This window comes from Macadamia integrifolia, chromosome 5, assembly GCF_013358625.1.
Source record: "Macadamia integrifolia cultivar HAES 741 chromosome 5, SCU_Mint_v3, whole genome shotgun sequence".
In the NCBI taxonomy this organism is placed as follows: domain Eukaryota; kingdom Viridiplantae; phylum Streptophyta; class Magnoliopsida; order Proteales; family Proteaceae; genus Macadamia; species Macadamia integrifolia.
Genome location: NC_056561.1, coordinates 3,817,736 through 3,845,395, shown reverse-complemented (window position 1 = coordinate 3,845,395; position 27,660 = coordinate 3,817,736). Strand labels below are relative to the sequence as shown.

At 36.4% G+C, this 27,660-nt stretch overlaps 2 protein-coding genes across 2 annotated transcripts; both read left to right on the top strand.

Annotated features, from left to right (window-relative positions):
- The first annotated feature begins 4,707 nt into the window (after nt 1–4,707).
- Nucleotides 4,708–5,972, top strand: LOC122080132. Its single transcript, XM_042647028.1, has 2 exons — nt 4,708–5,079; nt 5,422–5,972. Exons 1-2 carry the CDS (start codon nt 4,756–4,758, stop codon nt 5,605–5,607), a joined length of 510 nt encoding a protein of 169 aa, XP_042502962.1. The 5' UTR covers nt 4,708–4,755; the 3' UTR covers nt 5,608–5,972.
- Nucleotides 5,973–9,660: 3,688 nt separating this feature from the next.
- Nucleotides 9,661–16,026, top strand: LOC122080087 (adagio protein 3-like). Its single transcript, XM_042646963.1, has 2 exons — nt 9,661–10,024; nt 14,059–16,026. Exons 1-2 carry the CDS (start codon nt 9,786–9,788, stop codon nt 15,653–15,655), a joined length of 1,836 nt encoding a protein of 611 aa, XP_042502897.1. The 5' UTR covers nt 9,661–9,785; the 3' UTR covers nt 15,656–16,026.
- Nucleotides 16,027–27,660: the final 11,634 nt, after the last annotated feature.

Genomic DNA, 27,660 nt, shown 5'->3' with positions numbered 1-27,660 from the left:
TCTAGTAAAGAAAATTAATAATTAAAAAAGACGTAAAAGGAGAAAAGGACGACTGAAGGACAGCGTGAACCAGCTGAGAAACCTCCAAGAACGCTGTTCAGAATGCTGGCTGCTCATAAGAGGCAGCGAAAGCCGCCGCAGGATTCTCAACCGGCTTAGGGATCAGATCAGATCAGGTTCAGATGTTGGTTCGTCTTATTAAGAGCTTGTTCGTGCGGCTTGGTTAGCTCCACGAACTATAAACCTGGGTTGGACCATTGGTCGACCCTAAAACCAAAATGGTCAATTGGTCTCTGGAGATGAGCTGGTGAAACGAGCCTTGAGGATAAGGTCACTTCCGTGGCGGCGGGAAAATATATTGGAACGGTTAAAGGCTTAACCCGACCCAACTCGATAAAAGTTGGTGGGCCCGTTCGAGGCTTTCCAAACGCTCCACGCCCCCGTGAATGCACCTCCAGACAAAAAAGCTTCATTGGCTTGGGCCGAAATGGACCCTGGAGGCCCATCAAGGAATGTTCACAGTTATTACACGTGCGTTTCAGCTTGATAAGTCACTGACCTAATGGGACCCACATTATCATCAGATTTGAGTTCATGGGATACAACCCGGTTGCCACTTGGCATCCACCTTCAATTCTTCAGACATTTTCAATGTTGGGCCTATAGAAAATGAAACAGCCGGGTCATGGGCCCACACACCCGAATACCTATACTGTAAATATGACCCACTAGTCGAACGGTTCCAATCAGGAAATATAAGTGGGACCCACGTATAAGGCAACTATTTCTCAATTTTAGTAACAAAATTTCTGCTTCGTGGATCGTAATTGTTTCTATTTATAGCATTCGTTCTCTTTTTGTGGACTGGTGCTACATTTACTGTAGATGATTTGTATCCAATCATTCCTTTCGTTGACGTTTGATTGGTGGCGGTGGGATTGCTTTCCTGTGACAGGAGGACATGTTACTTCTGTAATGATTAGTGGATGTTTGTGGGACATGAATATTATTACAGCCGTTCGATTGAAGAGCCTTTTGTCTGGGTGGGTCCAATCACTCTGTTAATATGACGTAAGAGTGATGCTATATTTTGATTGTTATAAAACGGTGTCATTAAGGAGTGTCAATTTCAAGTTTGCATCAGTAGGCCCGATCAAGCCTGACACATTTATGGTTCGACATAAATTGACCCGATTAATAAATGTGTCTGGCTTTAACCCGACACAATTATAAATAGGTAGTACATGGTGTAGTCACCTAGCCTGATGGGCGCTCGATCGGCCCAACATATTTACAAGTTCGATTTGACCTGACTCCTTTAAGCCCGACCTAACCTGACCCCTTTAATACTACTTGTATTTTTTTTTTTAATATTATTTTTATTTAGTCCTAAGGGTATATGATATGCATAATTGAGATGGTGGTAATTGCTATATGAACATTCATCTTTTTTTATGCATAATTTAATTGATTTGAACATGCTACACTTGGGTTATGTAGGCATAGTTTAATTGATTTGAGTTTCGTGGGTTAAAGATCAAGTACTTTAGTAATTTAGTTATTTTGAGCATCTTTGGCTTAATTCATTTTAACTATTGGATCTTTTTCTTTGTTATGTCTATTTTTGCCTCGTTTTTTTGATATTCCTTTTCAAGCACATATAATGGAACAATTTTAAAGAGGACCCGTTTAAAACCCATTTAAAGTAAAATATGTCTATAGCCTGATTAAGGCCCAATTAAGGCATGTTTATGGTAGCCTAATTAAAGATCGAGACCAACCCATACAATTATTAATCGTACCATGTCCCCCAAAGCTAGGCTCGTTTATTTAAATGGGCGTTCACAGTGCAAAGCTTTCAAGTAGTCAAGCTCGATTAGGCCCGACCGATTGACACCCCCAGTGCCATTGGTTTCTGGTCTCTAGTCTCACTTCTTAATGAAATGGTTTTAAAAATCAAATCAATTGGATCAGATTGAATGGATCAAATTGAAATTAGTCAAAGCGATCAAACCATACTAGTAGATTTGCCCAACTTTGGCCTATTCTTGACTAATTATGATCGATCCAGTTTGAGATCAGATCAAAATCGATGGATCTGGATCCGATTCCACTCTTCAAAATTTGATTGCCATATTTTGTTTGGTAACTATTTGGAATGTAAATGGATGTACAAGGCTATGTTTGGAATCTAAGGAAGAAAAAAAAAAGAATTAAAAGAGAGAGATAGGCACATTAAAAACGATTGTGTAATCATAATTTTTGTCTTATTACATCTTTTGTATTATTTTCTTTTTTTTTTTTCTTCATTATAGTAGTCAAGAAAATAAATGAAAAAAAAATCTAAAAAAGAGAGGAAAATAATAGAAATGATAAAATGATAAAAAAAGAAAAAGAAAATTATGTATATTTAGCTATCAATAGGGAAAAAAAAAAAAGAAATCTTTTCTATTCTTCTCTTTGCTACCAAACACAGCCTTAAGTGAAGTGAGTTGGTCACGTGTGAGCTTACCCCTCAAGTCCTAATTTGCATTCTTTGGTCATCTTTTATTCGACAAAAGTTCATATAAATTGGGCTTGAGCCCATCTGGGCTGAGTCCAAACAAAGAATCATAACCCATCATGGCTCGACCTTGGGCTAAGTTTTCTCAACAATAACCCAGTCCAGGAGCTGAGAAACTCAGCCCAAGCCCCAATAAGTTGCCCAGGCCAAACTCAGGCTTGGGTTTTAAAAGGCCCAAGTCGCTCCTCTAAGCTAAAAGTATGGGCTACATTGTTATAAACTGACCAGGAATATAACGAGGAGAGGAATCTCTGAGCAAGGGGAGGGCATCGATGGACTGTGGTGGAATGATTTCTTACATAGGAGGGCAGAGGTCATCTCATGTGAGAGAGAGAGAGAGCTAACGTACCCTTCCCTAATGGCTCAGGTTTCTGAGAACTTTTTCCCATACAATAATTATAAGATCAGTTGAAGGTTTGGTGGATTCAGTCACCATATTTCATTTTTCAGCCTGGTGAAGAGCATGAGTGACTTCTTTCAAAATTTTAAATAAATGGGTAATTTATAATGCCACCCCTAGAGAATGCCCTAATTAGAGAAATATCACAGCATAATACCAATTACGCTCGCATCCTCTGCCATCAGTCATTGTTATGGAATATACCTCAAATACTGATCTAATAAATTTTTTTATAAATACCAAAATACCCTTTTAAAAGGTGAAGTGCCTAATATACCCTCACTTAATCCCATAACCCTAAATAAAAAAAAAACTGACCTCCGATCATAAGCTAATGTCCAAAGAAACTTGCTCCAACCACCACCGCAAGAACCGTTCCCTGGAGTTCTTCAAGCTAATGTCCGGAGGCTGAAGACTTACAATGCCAAATTAGTTTTCTTCCCAAGGGCTTCCCGGAAATTCAAGGCTGGTGATTCTATTCCAGAAGAATTGGCAACTGCCACTCAAATCAATGCTGATTACATGTTAGAAGCCATCTGTTGAGTTGGTCAAGGTTACCGATGAGATGAAATCATTTAATGCCTATGCCAAGTTGAGCCTCGGACGGATGAATCAGCACCACATTAGAGCCAAGATGAAGGCTGCGGAGGCAGAGAAAGAAGAGAAGAAATAGATAATCGATGAATCAGCTTTTCTTAATGTGCTGATAGAGAGTTTTGAAGTCTTTGGCTTGGGTATTCCATATATTAGATATAGGTTATGCTGTACTTTTCTACCTTGTTTCTGTTTGCTGTAGGGACTAGTATTTTCCATCAAAGGGTTTCCCTTTCTATGAAACTTCATAGTTTCAAATGGTTTCTCAGTTAGAAAGTACCGTTCGTTCGTAACAATGGATCAATTGATCAATTACTTTGTTGTTTCGTGCAAAGAAGAAGGGACTTGGGTAAAATATAAATTGGTCATGTGATTTAGTCAGAAGGGTCAATCATCATTTTAACACCTTACTTAACATTTTAACACCATTTATCTTAACATATGACCATTTGCGCAACTTTAGGCTGGTCGATGCGTCCCGCCCCAGGTGGCTGGCGGCATAATTTGGTATTATGTGAGGAGGTGTCTTTTTTCTAAAAAAAAAAAAAAAGGAAAAAAGCATCAATGTGACTTCTACACCCAAACCAGAAAAGAACAAATGATTGCCCCACTCCCATGAAAGATGGAAGTCCTGCCATTGACAATGTTTTCATGTGTACTACCATTGATCCTTGCGCTAATGCAAAGGCCATGTTCAAAAAAATCATACTAGACCAGTTTTTAATTCCTCATCCATTGCACCATAAAATACCATACTGGACTTAAAATACCATACTGGACTGAAACTGAATTTTGTTGTAATGGTTGATTGATTTCGGTTGGGCTTGGGTTTGGGAGGGCTCTCCCCGTTTTTAATTCCTCGTCTGCTCTTTCGAATTAGACAAAGCTTATACCAATGGGGTTGGTAGCCTAGTGGTGAAAATACCTTCAACCCATCACCACTGCTTGAGTCGACTAATTGTGGGTTCGAGTCTTGACATACCTACTATCATCTATTAGTCCTGCAGAAGCGCTGCTTGTTGTACGAGGCTATTATCACTATCATGCACAACCCATTATTATTCTCTACCAAAAAAAAAAAAAAAAGCTTATGAAGGATTTAGTGGTCTTTATGAAGGCCACCGAACCTTATCTTTTCAGCCCCGCCCCCGGCCCCGCCCCCCAACCCAATTCACAACGGAGCTTCTTTCTTCTCTCTATGTTGAAACAGGGAAGCTTCGCTAACCAATCTCCAATATTGCCTTCTTTACCTGTTCTTATAAACAAAAACACTCCCCTTTATGTGATCACCAGAGCAAGTTCCACCATTAACGTTTTGAAACTGCATAATCCTTGTCTGAGGTCCATTCACTGTACTGCAACTAGGCGGAGGGTTAGATATGAAGAAGAAGATGTGGACGAAGACTATGGGCACAATTCTGACATCGCTATGTTGGAATCTTATAGTGAGTCAACCAGGAACGAGGTCCTTCTGGTGCGAGCATTGTTGGATGATCAAGAAGAAGAAGTACTCATCTTCAAGGTGACTTTGGCTCCCTTACCTTTTTGTTTATGTTTTACAATCTTATCTATCAGTAGAATACTCGTCCAATGGATGAAAAAGGAAGGAGTGCTTACTGTATACCATGTTGGTGAGCATATACGGTCCTGCTGCCCGTAATTGTATGCGTTGAAATGAAATAATTCCCTTTCTCTATAGGTTCCAACATACCCCTTATTGTTCCTCGATTCCCTATGCAAAACATCCGAATTCTTTGGTCAAAGAATTCTCCCCTGAACAGGGTGAAGGAAAACTACTTAAAAAAAAATAAAAATTCGTGGATTTAATTATTTGTAACATTGTTTTTCTTTAATGACATTTTAGGGGTTCTCTTCATGCTTGAGCTATAGGACTTCACCAGATCCATCACAAAGTGTTCTTCCAGCAAGAGCCGTCATCAAGTCCATCAATCGCATTAAGGGTCCCTACAATCCATCCAATGTCGAGTACATAGAGAAAGATATTACATGGGAAGCCTTTAAGAGTCGTCTTCTATCGGGTCAAATCTAGTTTTATTTTGTAGCAGAAATTTTCCTCCATGAGTGTAAGGGAAAAATACATTTATCTATGAGCATTATGACTCTGTCTCCTCCTAATTAATTCTGATGCCTATCTAAAGACTCCAAAACCCAAAGGCAGAAGGATTTTTTATTCATGGTGGATGAAGGAAACTACTTATTATTGTATTTCATTTTTTCCCCCTTTTTAGTGAGGTAATTTGCATCAAATTTTCCTTTTATATATAACAGATCCATGTATTTGTACTATGTATTAATGTTACGATTAACACAATGTAAATGATCAATTTATTTGCTTGATAAAGTTTGAATGGGTAAGTCTTCAATACAATACAATCATTTATTTGCTTGATAAAAGTTTATGAAGTTAGTTTATATGGCTTGCGTATTAAATGATTATGAGATGAAGTCATGAACATTGGTTTTGAAAACCCAAGAGGGCAGCGCACTTGGTGAGCAACGAATTTGGTACGAACCGTAAACTTGGATGTCCTAAGTTCAACACCCACTAGGCACACCTTAGGTCATTCACACGGGGGTGTCTAGTGCTCTTGATTGCTTTCAATAAAAGTTGAATGGTTCTCGTTTAACCTCGATATGATCCGGTCCATGTGATTGTGAGGTCATTATAGACCCGCGGGACTAGTCAAGCCGAAGGGCTGGATACCTATTGTTAGCAAAAAAAAATGAACATTGATTTTGAAAACTAGGGTTTGTGCCATGGGGTTGGAGGAAGCAAACCCAGTTGTTTGTGCGTTTACCATCATAAATGAGAATTCTCATGTGTTTGCTATTAAAGAAATGATTTATTCTTATGCAACCCTAAAAACAAAAAAAACGTTTAACCATTTCAAACCCCACACCAAAGAGCACATTTGGTATCTACATTACGTCTGATACCAGTAGGACTACTGAAGAATTTTCAGACCACTATGGAGTAATCATGGTGAAGCCCAAGGAAAATTATGCATGATAGAATAGCTTCTACATGTATACCAAAGGTGATTATGTATGGAAAGAGATAGACAACTTCAATAAAATTGCTAGAGAAATTTTATATGACATGCAATCTAGCTATTACAAAGGTACAATACATTTTATCTCAAATGCATTTCGTTACTTGGTCAAGGAGAGCCCATATTATAAACCCTACATTGTTGCTTGTAACATCAATAAGGCAACATCATGGATGCCTCAAATTGCTAAAGAAGCAGAAAGAAGATCTCATATAAAAAGTGTAAAATGATGATCTTCAAATGGAATAAGCCATTATTACAATCATCTATTTGCTTGATATGGTTAATGAATTCAGTTTTCATACCTTGGGTATTGATGATTATGAAATCGGATCATGGACATTGCTTTTGAAAATTAGGGTTCGAGTCATGGGGTTATTGGAACCAAATCCAGTTGTTTACTTGTTTATGGGTTCACTATCATAAATGCAAATTCTCTTGTGTTTGTTACTTGGAAAGAAAAAAAAATTATTATTAAAGATTAATTCTAAGTGGTGGGTGATTAAGACACTCATTTGAAGCCGAAGAGATTCGTCACCATGCCCTCGGTGGGACTCCAAGTTATTTGTGCTTTACTAGTTATCCAAATACTTTTCAATCATGTGGGAGTGGGGAAAATCCAATGTCCTGTTACTTCATCACATGAAGAAGTAGAAGAGATGAAGAGGAATTAACACTAACAGTATACACAAATCCGAATCTATAGAGATTGTTAATTGTCATTTCTTCTCTCACTCTTCTTTATGTTCTCTCTTAGTTGGTATTTTATCTCTTCTCTAAAAGATATGGGTGGTGTTTGAAATGTAATATTCTAATTGTTTGATTGCATTTTAGAAGAAGAATTAACTTTAAACAATTTAACTTTTGAATTAAATATGATTTAAATTATATTTTCTAATGATTTTCTCTTTTTGGTTATATTTATTTGATATAATATTCATGCTAAGCAAATATGATAGCATTGTATATTGCTTGCTTATCCATTAACATTAGAATGTAGTACCTACATAAGACATGCTATTTTGGCATGTACTGTGTTATTTATTTATTATTATTTTTAATTAAATAAGTCAAATGATTTATTATTGACCAGGTTTGTATTGGTAGAAACCCAAAAAATATATGTGACTCTCTCTCTCTATAGATATATATATATATATATATCAGTTCCAAGGTGGAAGGACGAAGGTCTCCTGGGCCCATTTGGGAGAAGTCATACTGTTGTGTTAATATATTATTACTAACCAGTTGATGATGGAGGATGGAGGATGGAGGATAGGCAACAGACGACGTTTGAAGTTTAGAAAGAACTTCTAGGCTCTTTCTTTAATTGGAGAATGTTTGTAGTTTAAAGTTCTTTCTATATTTAAAAAAAAAATAAAAAATCTTGGTTTGACAGGCTTGAATTTGGTTTACTAATCTTTTTTTTTTTTTTTTTTAATTGGTAGAAGTTCATAACATAATCTGTATTATGTTAACGTAATGTTATAGATGAATTAGAGAAAAGGATGGGCCGGCCAGTTTGGCATCTTCTTCATGTAAACATAGAGGTTAGGTCTCATGATAATTAGGGTAGTAAAACTGACTAAATACATGAGAAATATAGCACTATCCATATTTGGTCTTTTATTTAGTCGGATATTTGATGGATATGAAAACCATTTATGTATTCATATCCATATAAATATTCGGATGTTGATATGGTAATTAGATATCTGATTAAAAATGGGCAACCTCATATTTTTACAATAATTTATCTTTCAAATTTTTTTTTTTTCATAAACACCCTCTTACTATGTTAATTATCATTTATATAACATCATTTTATATATAATGAGGGGAAAGGAACTCTACCCATCCGCGCACCCTATATCGAGATATAGTTGATCTTGAAAATACCCACTATGTATAGTACACATACAGCTATATTGGGCATAGAAAATACCAAACGGGTAGAGTTCTTTCTTGCATATGATTATTAGTAAGAGATTATTGCTCAGTCAGATGACCCTTGTATCAACACTAGGGCAATGAGAGCTTGCATAGGGGCATCAATATGAATAAAGTATTTTATTTCATAAAGAGTGGGTCAATAATTTTGTAAGTTCATATGAGTTCTATAAATTAATGGAATCTTAATAGAAAAATGCTCTCATTGTATTCATATCTTGGACAAATGGATTGGATTTGGATTGGGATCTGGAAATCCCCACATGATGTAATTTCTTTGTATTTATTAAAATACCCACAACAGTGGTCGCCCTATTTCTTCGAGAAAAAAAAAAAAGTAAGCTTTCTCCGTGGGAGCACAATAGAGAGGCCAATTGACAACAGAAGTCTGAGACGTGGGTAAGGTGGAGTCACAGGTCCCGTAGCCCCCTCCATTCTTTCCACGATTCTTTTCAGGCTCCCCTTATTAGTCATTCCCTCTCTTGGGCTTAGAGATCAAAGCAACGGTATTGGATGAAGAATCGTTTGGATCAGATCAATATCGGTAGAGATTGATCCCAATTCTTGTTTGATCCTATTAAACAAAACGTAGGTACATGGATAAAAAAAGTAAAAACTATCAATTTTCACAGACTGGGGTAAATCGATTTAATAGAGGTGAATCCGTATTGATATCGGCGGAGGCCAATCCCTTCCCCGTTAAAGATATGGGCCTTCGCAGGGTCTTCCAATAATAGATTACAGATCTCATCCACCAAAGAAAATTGAGATACAGATCTCCCGCAATGATGAAAGAGAAACTGGGGTCCATGTGTAATAAAATAAAAGAAAAAAGTGGACTAAAAGTGATGTGCTTCGGCGCTTCGTAGAGTCTTTTCCAAGAGACCAAAATATCTTCTGAGAGAGAATTGATGACGTGAGATAGTAGCAGGTATACACAGAAGGAAGATATTTATAGCATCGAATGCCAACTGACTTCTTGTCCACCTTAGCTCTGGTATTCTCGTAAATTTATCCATAAAAATGGGCATTTATATTATTTGTACGTCCAGATTCATAATTCCACTCTCCTCCCCGGAGGCTGAAACCCCGGAACACTGTCACATGCCAACGCAGTGAGGGAGACGCACTGGGGAGTTATACATATATATATATATATAGAGAGAGAGAGAGAGAGAGAGAGAGAGAGAGCAGAGGAAGAGCTATGGAGAGAGCAGATGAAGAAGAAGAGCTTCAGAGCTCTGGAAAGAGGATAAAACGCGTCGGAACGGAAGATGAGGGGACCGAACTTTTTTTGAAGTTCGGAACGTTCTTTTATCCCATGACTCCGTCGGCTTTCGTTGTCTCCGACGCTCTCGAACCTGATTTTCCAATTATTTATGTTAACACTCTGTTCGAAATCTTCACTGGATACCGTGCCGACGAAGTCCTCGGCCGAAACTGGTAACTGTGATCTCTTTTCTTTGATTCTTACTTGTTTTGATTTTTGTTTCAGTCATGCTTGTTCGATTTCTTTGTTCCTGTGTGTTTTTCTTTGATTTTTAGTTGCTTTGTTACTGATCCAGATTTTGAGCAGATCATGATTCTGTGAGTGTTGTTTTGATTGTTAAATCTGTGGTGGTATGTTGTTGAGCATCGAAAGTAGTTTTCTGATTTACTTGACAAGAGACTGTTGCTGTTCTGTTCTATTTTTTTCCCTTTTTTTTTTTGTAAGATTATAAGAATTTTTGGAAACGAATGAATAAATTTCGATACATATCAAGCAAATGGGTCATTTGGAAAGGTTAGAATCTTGGATCGGGCTCCTCTACGGCGGTAGGGGTGGCAGCACACATCGGACGGCCGGCATGGAGCACCTGGAGATGTGCGGTGGCAGGGGTGGCATCACACATCCGACGGCCTGGGGGAACCAGGCACAGACCCCAACACACGGGCTTATGCCTCGAGATGCTCAGGCCGTTGGATGTGCGCCAACTCTGCGGCTCCGTCCTGTACGACAGATTCTCATGTGCTGAGATTTCATGACCCAGGTAGCAGCAGAACTGTTGTTACCAAGTCTCATGTGATTGAAAGAATAAATTTGGCAATTAATTAATAGGGACTGATAATGTGGAAAATGCTTAACAGTTCCATTGGAGACCTTGATGGTATTCCAAAGTAAATGTTGTTTTTATTTATGTGATCTGCATGGAAAAAATTAACCCCTTTCTTTATTTCCATATAGGCAGGCCGCAGGCATCCTCACATTAAACAGTGCTCTTTAATGATTAGGTGTCTTATGACACCATCTCTCACCTATAGTTCCCATTTTGCCAAGGATAAGAAGCTAAAGACTCACAGATCCACTTGCTACTTCAAAATCTTTCCCCCATTAGTTACAATGAGAAGACCAAAATTGGCTTGGATCAAACTGGTGGAAAATACATGAGTTCTTATATGTTAACCTCTGAATAGGGTTGGTGAAACAGAATTCTATATCTGAGCCAAAGAGTTGGGGTAAACCTTAGTGGTGTTGAATATATAATTTGAAGCAGGAGTTCAAATGCGTACTTCATGGTTCTCGCTAAGAGGACATTCATTTTTCTTTTAACATAATTTTGTATGAGGAAAATTATGCAAAGTGAATTTCACTTAGGTTTCATCGCTGTTGGTGCTAATACCTAATCCCCTCACCCCAACCGTCTAATATCTTTGATGCCAATGATAACATTAAGGATTAGAAAAACAATGCAAAGTTAAACCTTATGTGTTTCCTTTCAATTGGTGCTAATCTTGTAGAAACTCAACCCTAAAACGATGCAGAAGATAATGGAAAAACAAAACAAACAATGCACACAGATTTTACGAGGTTCGGCAAGGTTGCCTACGTCCCCGGTGAGATGAGATCCTGCTTCACTATCAATGGAGAATAGGGTTACAACGCTCTTCCTCACACCTCTCCGTATTGCTTGCATTACAGAGAAAAAAACCCTCGCTATAAATATATAGCGAAAAAATTCTAATCCGGATTAAACTACAATTGCTCTCAAATAAAAAATTCGAGCGGGGGGGCTGCGCCCCAGCAGGGGGCCTCCTGCCCCCCTTGCAACCCCCACGGCCCGCTAATCGGCTACCGGGACCACCGTCCTGCCTGTCTAGGTGCTGCACCAGTACTCCCTGGATTTAAACTGCGACGGAATACAAGACATCATACACTAACAATCTCCACCTTGGCTTGAATTATGTCGAGCCTCCTGTAAAGATAACTTGTAGACGTCTACATCATTGTACCTCATTAGAGGTACAAACCCGCACCTGTTTGGTGCATCCCTCATCTTCAACAATGAGTAATATTAATCAAGTCCAAACAGGACTCGAACTTCTCTGTAGTAACTGGCTTTGTAAACATATCTGCAGGATTGAGATCTGTATGAATTTTTCTCAAGTGAATACTGCCTTCTGGCACAAGCTCCCTGATCTTGTAAAATCTCACATCAATATGCTTTGTCCTTGCATGAAACACCTAATTCTTTGCAAGATGTATGGCACTTTGACTGTCACAATGTAACACTGTACTTCCTTGCTCCAACCCCAACTCACGAACCAGTCTAGCTAACCAGATTCTTTCCTTGGCAGCCTCAACTGCTGCCATGTACTCTGCCTCTGTAGTGGACAATGCAATTGTAAACTGAAGCATCGCCCTCCATGATATAGGTCCACTAGCCAATGTAAACACATTACCTGTAGTAGACCTCCTCTTGTCTAAATCACCAGCATAATCAGAATCAACATAACCTGTCAATTCTGTAAAACTTCCCTTGCCACTGAACATAACACCTATATCTTTAGTCTTGCTCAAATATCTGAAGATCCACTTAATTGCATTCCAATGCTCCTTCCCTGGATTACTCATGTATCTGCTAACAACACTGACTGCATGAGACAAATCCGACCTGCTACAAACCATAGCATACATGAGACTCCCAACTGCGCTAGCATAAGGGACTTGAGACATCTGCTCCACCTCCTCATGTGTTGTAGGGCATTCCTTTTCAAATAACTTGAAGTGGCCAGATAACGGAGTGCTAACCGGCTTAGCCTTTTCCATATTGAAACGCTCTAACACCTTTTCAATATACCTCTTCTGAGTTATCCAAAGTTTACCTGCATTTCTATCTCTAAGGATTTTCATGCCAAGGATCTTCTTAGCAACACCAAGATCCTTCATCTCAAATTCAGCACTCAACAAAGACTTCAAAGAGACTATATCATGTTTGTTCTTTGCAGCAATGAGCATGTCATCAACATAAAGTATCAACAAAATAATGGAATTATCACTTGACACTTTATAATAAACACAGCTATCATATTCACTTCTTGTGTAGCCAATCTTCATCATGTGGGAATCAAAGCGCTTGTACCACTGCCTAGGAAATTGCTTAAGGTCATAAAGCGATCTCTTAAGTAGACAAACATGATCTTCCTTTTCCTGCACCTTGAAACCTTCAGGCTGCTCCATATAAATCTATTCCTCCAAGTCACCATGAAGAAATCATACACCAACAAATCTTTGATTTTTTTTTTTGGGTTGTTGGGTCTGCATGCTAATCTCATTGATAACAGTAATCTTGTCAATGAATCTGCCTGATAGGATATGGTGGTCTTCATTTAATGATTAACCAACAGACAACAGCCCGATGGTTGATATAAGGAGAGGGCAAAGAGAGGAGCCAATTTTGAAGGAATTGGAGAAATTATATACTTGTAGGTAATGGGAATAGCTCTGATCAAAGATAAATTTCATTCTTTCCTCATAAGCCTGAGGCCTCTTTGAGATAATGAAATTTATAGAGTCAATAGCATATCTATTGAACTTTCCTTGATGTCCTCCAATGTTTCTATTGTTGCTGGGCGGCTACCATCATAAGAACCATATACCTCAGGAATCTACTCTGGGAGGACACAAGAGTGTTGTCTTAATTGTTTTATGCTTCCATTACGGAAACTAAATTAAACTAGAAATACTTTGACTACTTTGTTGTGTTTAATTATTTAGTTTTTTTATCCATCTATGAAGGGTTTGAACCGTAATAAGTTTTTTTGTTTGAAGAGTTTGGTGCTAAGGTGTATTTGTATGTGATTCTTCGTTCAATCCTCTTTACCTTTTAAACTATTGATGTTTTTTCGTCAATTGTGTGTTAAGCATATTTGAACTAAAAGTATTCACCTTCCACGAATAAATTTAATTTTTGGCACTTGGTTTTGCTAGGTTTTTTCTCCTTTGACATTTTTCATGGACAAGTAAAATCTGTAGTTTTCAATCTATCAATTTTATGAGTTCCCAATTGATTTTTGTGTTTTGAGTTCATTCACATCATGTTTTTTATTACCATCATATCATAATGTCAATAACTTCACATTAAATTCTGTATTCCTCTTGATTGTGATCATAGTACAGGTGACCTATGTTGGCCTAACATGGATCTCTTTCCTTTCAGTCGGTTTTTACAATACAGGGACCGACGTGCACAAAGGCGTCATCCTTTGGTAGATCCTGTGGTTGTTTCTGAAATTCAAAGATGTATTGAGGAAGGGGTTGAATTTCAAGGTGAGCTCTTAAATTTTAGGAAGGATGGTACTCCTTTGGTGAACAGGCTACAACTCAGTCCCATACATGGGGATGATGGCATTGTAACACACATCATAGGAATTCAGGCATTCTCTGAAGCAAAGATAGACCTCAACCGGATATCATACCCAGTTTTCAAACAGACATCCTATCAGCATTGTGATGTGTCAGTTGAAAATTCTCCCATAAACGGGCAAGCACCAAATTCTCAAACCTCTGATGTGTGTGGGATTCTTCTGCTATCTGATGAAGTCCTAGCGCATAACATTTTAGCACTCTTGACACCCAGAGATGTTGCATCCATTGGGTCTGTCTGCAGAAGGATTCGTGAACTAACAAAGAATGAGCATTTGCGGAAGATGGTCTGTCAAAATGCATGGGGAAGAGAAATCACAGGTACACTGGAATTGGTGACCAAGAGATTAGGGTGGGGGCGTCTCGCCAGGGAGCTAACAACACTAGAGGCAGTTTGTTGGAAGAAGTTTATTGTTGGGGGTGCAATTGAGCCTACTCGTTGTAATTTTAGTGCATGTGCAGCTGGCAACCGGCTTGTTCTTTTCGGAGGAGAAGGGGTGAACATGGAACCGATGAATGATACATTTGTTCTCAATTTTGATGTGCCAAACCCAGAGTGGCAGCGGGTAAGTGTGAAATCCTCTCCACCTGGCCGCTGGGGCCACACGCTCTCATGCGTGAATGATTCCTGGTTGGTGGTTTTTGGGGGATGTGGGAGGCAAGGATTACTCAATGATGTGTTCGTGCTAGACTTGGATGCTCAACAGCCGACATGGAAAGAAGTCTTAGGTGGAGCTCCTCCCCTTCCCAGATCTTGGCATAGTTCTTGCACCGTGGAAGGCTCGAAATTGGTGATCTCAGGTGGATGCACAGATGATGGGATGCTTCTCAGCGACACGTATTTATTGGATCTAACAACAGACAAGCCAGTATGGAGGGAGATTCCTACATCTTGGGCTCCTCCCTCTAGATTGGGACACTCACTCTCAGTTTATGGGAGAACTAAGATTCTTATGTTTGGTGGCCTTGCCAAGAGTGGACACCTACAGTTGAGATCAGGTGAAGCTTACACAATTGATTTGGAGGATGATGAACTACAGTGGAGGCAACTGGGTTGTGGTGGTGTGGGTAGCCAGAATGATGTGGTTCCTCCACCCAGACTAGACCATGTTGCTGTAAGCATGCCTTGTGGGAGGATTATCATATTTGGTGGCTCAATTGCTGGTCTCCATTCTCCAACTCAGCTCTTCCTTCTGGATCCTTCCGAGGAGAAGCCATCATGGAGGATCCTTAATGTTCCTGGGAAACCACCCAAGTTTGCTTGGGGTCACAGCACATGTGTGGTTGGAGGGACTAGAGTTCTGGTCTTGGGTGGGCAAACTGGTGAAGAGTGGACACTGAATGAACTGAATGAGCTATGTTTGGCTAGCATACCTGATGCAGAAACATGATTTGCTGAAAAATTGGCTACATCATAAACTATATTTATTTTGGTCAAGTACCATCATGATCACTGAGAAGCACATTTTGGTGAAATCTACATAAGGTTCTAGTTTCTACTTCCATGTCTTTTTCACAGTTCTGCACTCTAGAATGTCTTCCTTGTATACTCAGGTATTTTTCATAAGTTTGGGGCTGTGTTGTATGCTTGATGACTCAGGTTCACTGTTCTATATTTTACTGCTCTACAGTGTGCATGTAGCTAATTGAAACTATCATATCCTTGTGTACCATGAGGGCTGTCTTGTTTGGAAAAAAAAAACCTCATTTAAGGAGGCCAGTGTCATTAATGCATAAACATATCCACTATTTATAACTTTTACCAATGTTGCTCTAATTTAATTGTAGTATGTGGGTGTGAATAAAATAGATGGCTTTAAATAGGGGCATTATGAAAAGTTTAAGAGAATTTTAAATCGTCTTTTTCAATGAAAAAACATTTTGGGACAGTGAAAAACCTCAAATAAAAACAACTTTGTACAAAGAGTGAATTTGAATGTTTAGGTCACCCCCCCTTCTGTTCCAATCGCTTTAGCTTGGTAAAATCTAAATTGTAGTCTTCCAATATCAGACAGATGTGGGTGGCTGGGTTTTTGTTTGTCTCATATGCTATTTGGACAGACAGGAACACTATGCCCTGAGGATGTTCCTAAATCTGTCTGAATAATTGCCTTTTCAATCATGGAAGGTGTGCAGAAGGCTGCTTTTCTTATGGATCCGCTAATCCCTCGTGTGGTTGAGGATATTCAATCTTTTCGGTTCTTTGGAGCTTAAGCTATTTTTCCAAACACCCCGAGGATTCTTGAGGTGTTTTGGAGTAAACCAAAGGAAGGTTGGTACAAACTAAACATTGATGGATGTTCATTGGTGAACCTTGGCCTTGCTGAAGCAGGTGTTATTTTTATAAATTTATCTCGGGTACCTTTGTGGTGTTTTTCTCAAGGATTAAAGTATCGGTATCGATCGTTGTATCGGTTGGTTAAAATTAAGATACGTATTTGAGGGTATCATATCGTATCAGAGATACGCTAAAGATACACATATAAATGGATATGAAACACCTTTTAAATACTTTTGTATAAAATTTTTTGTTAAAAAAACTATTGATAATATGCATTATGCATAAACACTAAATTGAAGGTATCGCACTAAGAATTCAAGGTTTGTAGTTGTTCCATAAATGTAAAATTCTTGTTCTCAACCTTGATTTCCATTATAATTAGAGAGAAATATGGCTAGTAGCAACTTTTGAACAAAAATCCTTAAAAAAATCGTGTTTTCTGAAAAATACCCACCTTGGCCATTATATGATCGTAGCGCATTGTATCGGTACATACCGATACTTATTGATACATACCGATCGATATTTACCGATATTTATAGATACGTACTGATACATACCGATCGATATTTACCGATATTCATAGATACGTACTGATATTTACCGATACATACCAATACTCACTGATAAGTATCGATACATATCAAAGCGTATATTTCACCTCGATTTTATATTTTCTATAGAGTATCAGTACGTATCAATGGTGTATCGGTATATATTGGTATGTGTCGTAGCATATATATATATATATATATCAATACGGAAAGATTTTAAAAATTCCATGTATTGTATCGGTGTATATCGTATTGATCGACTAAATTTAAGATACATATCAGAGGGTATCATATCGGTATCGGAGATACTTTAAACCATTGGACTCTGTCACTTTCTCTAAACAATTTACTTTGCAGAATTTGAGGCTCTTGTCCTCGGCTTGGAACTTGCTAGGATTAAAAGGGTAGATAATCTCTGATAGAAACTAATGTTATGTCTATTGTTTTCACCTCTAGATTTTCCAAAGTTCCATGGATATTTAGAGGTAGTTGGCTAGAACTTCTGCACTTCTTCAGAAGTATCAATTGGAAGATTTATCATAGTTTTCATCAAGGCAATTCTCTTGCGAATAAAGCAGCTCGCTCCTGCTCATCTTTTATTGAGGATCATCAGTTAGATTTTGTTGAGATGATATTTTTTTTTCTTTTTTGGGTGAATAAAATATTTCATTGCGAAAAGAGAAAGAAGATCCAAGGGGCCCAGCATGGGGAAGAAAAAATAATATCCAATATATACAAAGCTAACAAAGCAAAACCCAATCCTCAGGGAGGAGGGCTGCAGGATGGAGGGAGGTTATCCCCAGGACAAGGATGTTTTGTAAGATGTATTTGGAAAACTTAGATTTTGTTTTGGCCACTGTATTGTTGATCCTCTCTTGTCTGTTAAATACATTTTCATGTTGATAACAATGTCAGGTGAGGAATCTATTTAATTGTTCTGTTCTTATATCTTGTCTTGGTATGTCTGGACGGTAATCCTGTAATTTTTTTTTCTTCCTTTTTCAAATAATTTCTCTGCTGATTTTCGGTAAAAGAGTTCTCTATGATATGACCTAATCTATGCCAATGAGTGAATGTGAATGCTGCTTTCTTCATATTTGAAGAGAAAGGGCCGCAAGGTGTTATGGGAATTCAGTTGGGGAGATATCTCTCAACGAGAAGCAGCTAGGGGTCTTGTGGTTGGAACCATTTGTACAAGATTTCATTGATGCATTATATTCCTTAGAAATGAATTTCCATTAAAACATTGATGCATTATATTCTTTTAATTGGGATGAATTATTGTAAGGTGGTTGATTATGGTTGTGATCCATTTGGATTGCAGCCGTTATATTAATAAAATTTCAGTTGAAATTCCTTGCAAGAGCGAGGGAGAGGCATAATTCAGGAAATCAACCTATAGCATTGGGAAGGAGAGAGTATGTGATTAATTTTAAATTAACCAATGAAAAATAAATATTCAAAACTTTGCCAACTTTTAATCATAAAAAAATAAAAAAAATAAAAAATTATGGACTCAACATTGGGAAGGGAGAAGCATTGGGAAAACACTATTTTCAAAAAAATTAGCCCACAAATTCAAGTGACAAAATACAAAATATCATACCTCAATACAATCTCGACCTTGGCTTGAATTTCATAATATTTCCTATAAAAATAATCCATAGGTGTATGCTTTCATCCCCGACTCTCAAACCCACATGTCTTTCAGTCCCCCGAACTTTTAAATTCTATTCCTATAAATAAGGACTTTTGCTTCAATGTTTCAAACTATTCCATTTCTTTTTTTTTTCTGATGATCTTTTTTTGGAATCAACCCGCAAGCTATGAATACAAAGACATCGTACCTGAAATTGAATACCCCTTCCATCATCTCCCTAACAAATCTACTTTTTTGGAAATGTCGAAATTATTCTGTACTAGGCTTTGGTGAGAGTGAATGATTACTTTTCAACATAGTCATAGAATCTCACAGGGTATTAAAATTAAAAGGCATTTGCGAACCCATAAAGGAAGGGGATGATTCCATTCTCATGTATTTGAATGTAAATGGACATGTAGCGTAATCCTTTAAAAGCGGGTTCCAGAGGAGGAAGTACACAGGTTCTTCCATAGGAACAGAGCCACCACTTTCCTATTTCTCATGAAGTCTTCAGGAGTACGTTTTATGGCAAAAGCGATAGATGCCTTATTCCCTATTATGTAACTTAGAAATGCTCCCTCTGTTCATCGTTAACTCATCTAGGTGCTTCCAATGTTTTGAGTTCAGCTACCAGTGGAGCCCACGGTCCATGTTCTTGTGAAGAGATGCAGTGGATAATTTGAAGCTTCTCCATCAAAATGCACCTCTCTCTCTCTCTCTCTCTCTTCAGAACCCATGTGGGATTCATGTTTTCCTTCCATTATGTTGATCAGGATTGAAGCTTTATAACATTGATGACAACTTTCATTATTGTCTAATGTCATAGAACTGTCTTTTAGGTTAGTTTTATTACAAGAGGGTTAACTTACAAATACACATGCAGTGGAGTTCTAATAGTCTTATAGCATAATCTTTATCAAAATCTAGGAGATGTGTAAGTATGAGTAGCGCCTCATGAATGTAGTCAGTGTATAAATTTGTATTGATCATATGAAATGGATTGGAACAATTCACTTAAATTGTTGAATGAATCAACTATCAACTGGTGATTGATTTATAGATTTTTTTTTTTTTTTTTTTTTGATTGAAATGATTGATTTATAGATAAATCAATTGAATGTGGTTAGTTGCATTGTCGTATAACAATCGCCTCAATAATGTGGTTACACAAATGAATTGGTACAGATCATATGAGATGGATTGAAATTAAGTCAATTAATTTGGAATATGACTAATCCAGTGATTGATTTATAGATAAAATGAGTTAGGTTTGTGGCTAGTTGCTAGGTTGTGTCGCTAGGATTTTCTCCTCACATTTGATGATCGTCAAGTTGGCATCAATAGTTTGGCAAGGTTTCTTGTTAATTATGTTGTTGATGTTGTTTCTATGGTTACATTATTTGAAACTTATTTATATATGGGTCTGATATTTTGAAAGTTCAAATTAATTTTTTTATTATTTTACTGTAGAAATCTACTACAATGCATTACTTCATGTTGTTATGATATGGAATTCTTTCCTTGCGCTTTGCTGCAACATGTTAATTATACAATATTTATTAATTTATTTCATCTCATATAACTAACTTTTTATTCTCTCATGATTTTCTCAATTGAACATTGACTAAATCCTGTATTACTATATCTTCTTCCATTCTTGATTTTTCTATGAACATCTTGCCAACTCTTTTACTCTTTATATATTTTCAAATAGTTTTTGTTATGTCTGTTCTTAACAGGTCTAAGTCTTTCTGGAACACATAGGTGGGAGTGATTGGTATTAGATGCTAGAGTTTCCACAACATTTTTGCAAGTAAGTCTACTTCAATTCAAAGTGTGGTAAAACTCATAGGATTTGTGTTGGATCTGCCAGACCTAAAACACCGAATTATAAACAGAAGAAAAGAAATTTTGCAAAATCGATGCTATTGAAGAATCAAATAATGGAATGAATATTTCTTTATCACAGTCTTCTACTACCATTTTCTTGCACGGGTTTTCTGCTTCTTCACACTTAATTTGATTAGTAGTTTTATCCATTTCATAGATTTGCAAGAGACGCATGATGCGTACCCTTGAAAATTCAAAACCATTGTTGAAGAATACGTACTTCTTATACTCTTGGTCAACCCTCATATCTTGTATGGGTTTGTCTTTCTATTATCTTACCTTATGTTTGTAACACTACCTCTCTGGGTATAGACATGGTTGGCATGATCTAAAGCTTTTTGCCCAATTGGATTTTGCATTCAGAGCACTCACTTTGTTTGTGATATCTGCTTACTTGCACATCCAATTTTCTCCTTCAAGTGAGAGCAGGTTCTCCAATTTACTAAGGATTTGGTGGGCCTTCTACTTACTAATGTCTTGTTCATTTCTTATTATACATCTTGATTTGTATTGGAAACATTCATCCTTTTCATTTTTGCTATGGGTCTCTGATGTTGTATATATTATTGTTGGCTTATTCTTTTGTTGTGCTAGGTTATTCGGTGAAAGGCAAGATGAAGATCTCAATCTTTTGGAGCCTTTTTTGAAAATTAGTTCCAATCAAATGAATGGTGATGATAGACAAGGATCAAGTATCGGTGCTGAGAGTGTAACTCCTTATGCCAATGCCAATTTTCTTAGTGTTTTTACTTTTGCATGGATGGGCCCTTTGCTTGCAATCGGCTATAAAAAAAAACACTGGATCTTAACGATGTTCCTCAGCTTGCCAATTGTGATAGTGCCAATGCAGTATTTACCCGGTTTAAAAATAAATTGGAATCTAATGGTAGTGAAAGTGGTAATGGTGGTGAAGTAAGCACACTCAAGTTAATGACAACATTGTTTCTTTCAACGTGGAAAGAAATTCTATGGACAACTCTATTTTCCAATGTATGCACATTGGCTTCTTTTGTTAGACCTTATCTTATTCAAATTTTTGTTCAACATCTCAATAGCACTTACCAAGTAAAATATAACGGCTATGTGCTAGTGTTTATTTTCCTTTTTTCAAAACTCATATATTGCCTCTCACAGAGACACTTATTCTTTCAATTGCAAAAGATGACAATTAAAGTTCGTGTTGCTTTATTTGCAATAATCTATGAGAAGAGTCTTAGGCTTTCAAGCCAATCAAAGTAGAGTCACACTAGTGGGGAGAATACTAATTTGATGAGTGTTGATGTTGAGAGGATTGGATTTTTTAGTTGGTACTTGAATGATATATGGAGGGTACCTGTTCAGGTTATTCTGGTCTATGCTCAATGTAATTGTTGGATACAAGACATCCAGTGTTCTCTTCAATAAAATGCATTTGTGCATTTTTCGTGCTTCTATGTCATTTTTTGATTCCACTCCAAGTGGAAAAATATTAAATCGGGTTAGTAATATCCTTATTTAATCTTAAAATTCAAATGGTCTTGTTGATCACAATATAATTTAGTATATTTTAATTTAGTTAAACTTGTTTTTTTATGCAGACATCCATAGATCAAAGTGTTGTTAATATCTCTATTCTACATCAAATTGAAGAATTTCTTATCGCATTCATAGGATTCTTAGGAATTGTTATAGTAATGTCACAGGTTGCATGGCAAATATTAATAGTTTTTATTCCAATGACCATAGCATGCATTTAGTATCAAGTAATTTTATAACCAATTCCACTTCTCATTATTAGAAATTCAAATCAAGCTCAGCCATATTTTTCTCATGGTCAACCGAATATGACACAAGTTGGTTTAAGTTTATTTTGAGTTAGTGAATTCTTAATTTGCTTTTTTTTTTTTTTTTCCGCTAACNATTTATATATGGGTCTGATATTTTGAAAGTTCAAATTAATTTTTTTATTATTTTACTGTAGAAATCTACTACTATGCATTACTTCATGTTGTTATGATCTGGAATTCTTTCCTTGCGTTTTGCTGCAACATGTTAATTATACAATATTTATTAATTTATTTCATCCCATATAACTGACTTTTTATTCTCTCATGATTTTCTCAATTGAACATTGACTAAATCCTGTATTACTATATCTTCTTCCATTCTTGATTTTTCTATGAACATCTTGCCAACTCTTTTACTCTTTATATATTTTCAAATAGTTTTTGTTATGTCTGTTCTTAACAGGTCAAGTCTTTCTGGAACACATAGGTGGGAATGATTGGTATTAGATGCTAGAGTTTCCACAACATTTTTGCAAGTAAGTCTACTTCAATTCAAAGTGTGGTAAAACTCATAGGATTTGTGTTGGATCTGCCAGACCTAAAACACCGAATTATAAACAGAAAAAAAAGAAATTTTGCAAAATCGATGCTATTGAAGAATCAAATAATGGAATGAATATTTCTTTATCAGTCTTCTACTACCATTTTCTTGCACGGGTTTTCTGCTTCTTCACACTTAATTTTATTAGTAGTTTTATCCATTTCATAGATTTGCAAGAGACGCATGATGCGTACCCTTGAAAATTCAAAACCATTGTTGAAGAATACGTACTTCTTATACTCTTGGTCAACCCTCATATCTTGTATGGGTTTGTCTTTCTATTATCTTACCTTATGTTTGTTACACTACCTCTCTGGGTATAGACATGGTTGGCATGATCTAAAGCTTTTTGCCCAATTGGATTTTGCACTCAGAACACTCACTTGGTTTGTGATATCTACTTATTTGCACATCCAATTTTCTCCTTCAAGTGAGAGCAGGTTCTCCAATTTACTAAGGATTTGGTGGGCCTTCTACTTACTAATGTCTTGTTCATTTCTTATTATACATCTTGATTTGTATTGGAAACATTCGTCCTTTTCATTTTTGCTATGGGTCTCTGATGTTGTATATATTATTGTTGGCTTATTCTTTTGTTATGTTGGGTTATTCGGTGAAAGGCAAGATGAAGATCTCAATCTTTTGGAGCCTTTTTTAAAAATTAGTTCCAATCAAATGAATGGTGATGATAGACAAGGATCAAGTATCGGTGTTGAGAGCGTAACTCCTTATGCCAATGCCAATTTTCTTAGTGTTTATACTTTTGCATGGATGGGCCCTTTGCTTGCAATAGGCTATAAAAAGAACACTGGATCTTAACGATGTTCCTCAGCTTGCCAATTGTGATAGTGCCAATGCAGTATTTACCCGGTTTAAAAATAAATTGGAATCTAATGGTAGTGAAAGTGGTAATGGTGGTGAAGTAAGCACACTCAAGTTAGTGACGGCATTATTTCTTTTAACGTGGAAAGAAATTCTATGGACAACTCTATTTTCCAATGTATACACATTGGCTTCTTTTGTTAGACCTTATCTTATTCAAGTTTTTGTTCAACATCTCAATAGCACTTACCAAGTAAAATATAAAGGCTATGTGCTAGTGTTTATTTTCTTTCTTTCAAAACTCATAAATTGCCTTTCACAGAGACACTTATTCTTTCAATTGCAAAAGTTGACAATTAAAGTTTGTGCTGCTTTATTTGCAATAATCCATGAGAAGAGTCTTAGGCTTTCAAGGCAATCAAAGTAGAGTCACACTAGTGGGGAGAATACTAATTTGATGAGTGTTGATGTTGAGAGGATTGGATTTTTTAATTGGTACTTGAATGATATATGGAGGGTACCTGTTCAGGTTATTCTAGCATTGTTGATCTTATACAAAAGACTCGGGATCGCTTCAATTGTGTCTTTCATTGCTACAATGATGTTGATGTTAGCAAATGTTTCACTGGGAAAATTACAAGAGAAATTTCAAGGGGAATTAATGGATTTAAAGGATCGACGGATGAAAGTGACTTTGGAGGCTCTAAGGAATATGAGAATTCTCAAGCTCCAAGGTTGGGAGATGAAGTTTTTTATTAAAATAAATGAGCTCAGGAATTTTGAAACCAAATGGTTAAAAAATTTACCTTATTTATCAGCTATGATTTCTTTTGTCTACCTATCTGCTCCCATGTTTGTATCTCTAATTACTTTTGGGTTTTGTATACTTGTGAGAATTCCATTAAATTCGAGGAAGATTTTATCTACACTTGTAACATTTGAGATATTGTGAGGGCCTATTTATATTCTACCAGACATAATATCCATGATAGTTCAGACTAAAGTTTCCCTTGATAGGGTAATCTCTTTCCTCTATCTCGATGATCTTCCAAATGTAGTACAAAAGTTTTCACAAGAGATTGTTGAGGTTGCAATTGAAATAGTTAAAGGGAATTTCTCTTGGGATCTTCATTCTCCTAATATCACATTAAAAGATATTAATATTCAAGTGTATCATGGTATGAGAGTAGTTGTTTGTGGTTCTGTTGGGTCAGGTAAGTCAAGTCTACTTTCATGCAGATTGGGGGAAGTTCTAAAGTCATCTGAAACCATTAAGTTAAATGGGAGAAAGGCCTTTGTTGCACAATCACCTTAGATACAAAGTGGCAAAATAGTAGATAAGATATTGTTCGGTAAGAAAATGGATGAGGGAAGGTATGATGTGATCCTTGAAGCATGTTCATTAAAGGACCTAGAATTGTGTGCCTTTGGGGACCAAACTATTATAGGAGAGAGGGGGATTAATCTGAGTGGTGAGCATAAGCAAAGAATCCGGATTGCACGTGCTTTATACCATGATGCTAATATTTATCTGCTTGACGATCATTTCAATGTTGTAGATGCTCACACAGGAACTCATCTATTTAAGGTAATCGCTCTTTAACCTATACTTTGAAATTGGATTGAAGCTACACATATCACTGCTTACATTGCAATTTTATTCATTGAAAACTAAGTTTGATTTACAAATTTATTAAGGAAAATGAAATCATAGTTGTCTATAAAGTAAGACATAAAAACATATGACATTCAATTATGCATGTTTTGTATTAATCCTACAATTTGATGCTACTTATCGTTATGAAAAATAAACTATATTAAACTGTAAAACTTTATGGCTCTTTTAAGTAATTGAAAATTCTTTTAAAGTGACTAAATGTGAGGAACTGAACTATTGTGACAGGAATGTTTGATGGGAATTTTGGGTTTAAAAAATGTAATTTATGTTACCCACCATGTAGAGTTTTTATCTTCGGCTGATCTTATCTTGGCAAGAATATGCATTTCTTCTTCTTTTTTTTCCCCAATTCAAGTCCCTCAATCTGGTTCAAGAGTGATTATGTACCTTCTCTTATTTGGCAGGTTATGAGAGACGAAAGGATTACTCAAGCAGGAAAGTACAAAGAAATTCTTAATTCTGGAAATGATTTTATGGAATTAGAAGGTGCATATAAGAAAGCTTTAGCAAACATTAATTCTGTCAATAATGTGGCTACTTTAATTAATGGTGAGGAAGATGGTAATATGAAGTCTAGTGAGAAATCTATTCAAGATGATAAGGAAAAGGAACCCATAAATTATAGAAATGAAAAAACAATTAAGCCAGAAGAGCAACTTGTCCAAGAAGAAAAGAGAGAACAAGGTAGAGTTAGTCTTTCATTATATTGGATGTATGGTACTGTTGCATATAAATGAGCTTTTATACCACTGATATTGTGGGCACACATACTCTTTATACTTCTCCAAATAATCAGTACGTATTAGATAGTACTAGGTACTCTAGTTTCAGAGGATGTTAGACCTTCTATTAGAGAATCCACTTTCATCTTTGTTTATTTTGCTTTGTTCCTTGGAAGCTCTTTTTGTGTACTTATAAGGTCTATGCTCAATGTAATTGTTGGATACAAGACGTCCAGTGTTCTCTTCAATAAAATGCATTTGTGCATTTTTCGTGCTTCTATTTCATTTTTTGATTCCACTCCAAGTGGAAGAATATTAAATCGGATTAGTAATATCCTTATTTAATCTTAAAATTCAAATGGTCTTGTTGATCACAATATAATTTAGTATATTTTAATTTAGTTAAACTTTTTTTATGCAGACATCCATAGATCAAAGTATTGTTAATATCTCTATTCCACATCAAATTGAAGAATTTCTTATCGCATTCATAGGATTCTTAGGAATTGTTATAGTAATGTCACAGGTTGCATGGCAAATATTAATAGTTTTTATTCCAATGACCATAGCATGCATTTAGTATCAAGTAATTTTATAACCAATTCCACTTCTCATTATTAGAAATTCAAATCAAGCTCAGCCATATTTTTCTCATGGTCAACCGAATATGACACAAGTTGGTTTAAGTTTATTTTGAGTTAGTGAATTCTTAATTTGCTTTGTTTCTCTCAAAGGTAATTTAATGGTGGATTAATATATACATAGGTATAAAAGTGTAAATTATTTTTTATATTCTTCTTGAATTTATAAAGAATATACTTTAGAAATTCATTTTTCCAGTCACATTTTTATATAAATTTAATGTAAACTTTTTCTTCCGCTAAAATGTCTTTTGTTAAATATATATATATATATATATATATCCTAGCTACTATGCCAACAATACCAACACAAAGAAACCAACCCCCCCTTCTCACCATTTAGAAGGGGGGGGGGGTAACCATACATTAACCCCAAGAATTACAAAATCTCAGGATCATAAATTTAATGTAAACTTAAACTCTTTTCGCTTACCAAAATTATTTTAGCAGAAAATGCCAAACAATGCTAATGTTGTCACAAAGCAAAGTACAACTAAAATGACGTGGTGAAGACACCGGTGAGACCCGAGCACTTACAACGCGTCCTCATTGAGAAAAGATTGTTCGTCTCCATAAAATATTTTGCGCATGGGAAGAAATATAATATAATCTATTAGCTCTGTTGATAGCTCTATCAATTAGGGCTCGTACTAAAAATAAGAAAATAAATAATAGACGTTAACAATTAATAAAAAGAATGTTTTCTGGTTTGGAGGTTCACATAACTAAACGATGGTCAAGTTTCTACTTTTGCCACATATCGAATTAGATTAGGCTAAAGTTTCTTAGGATAGATAGA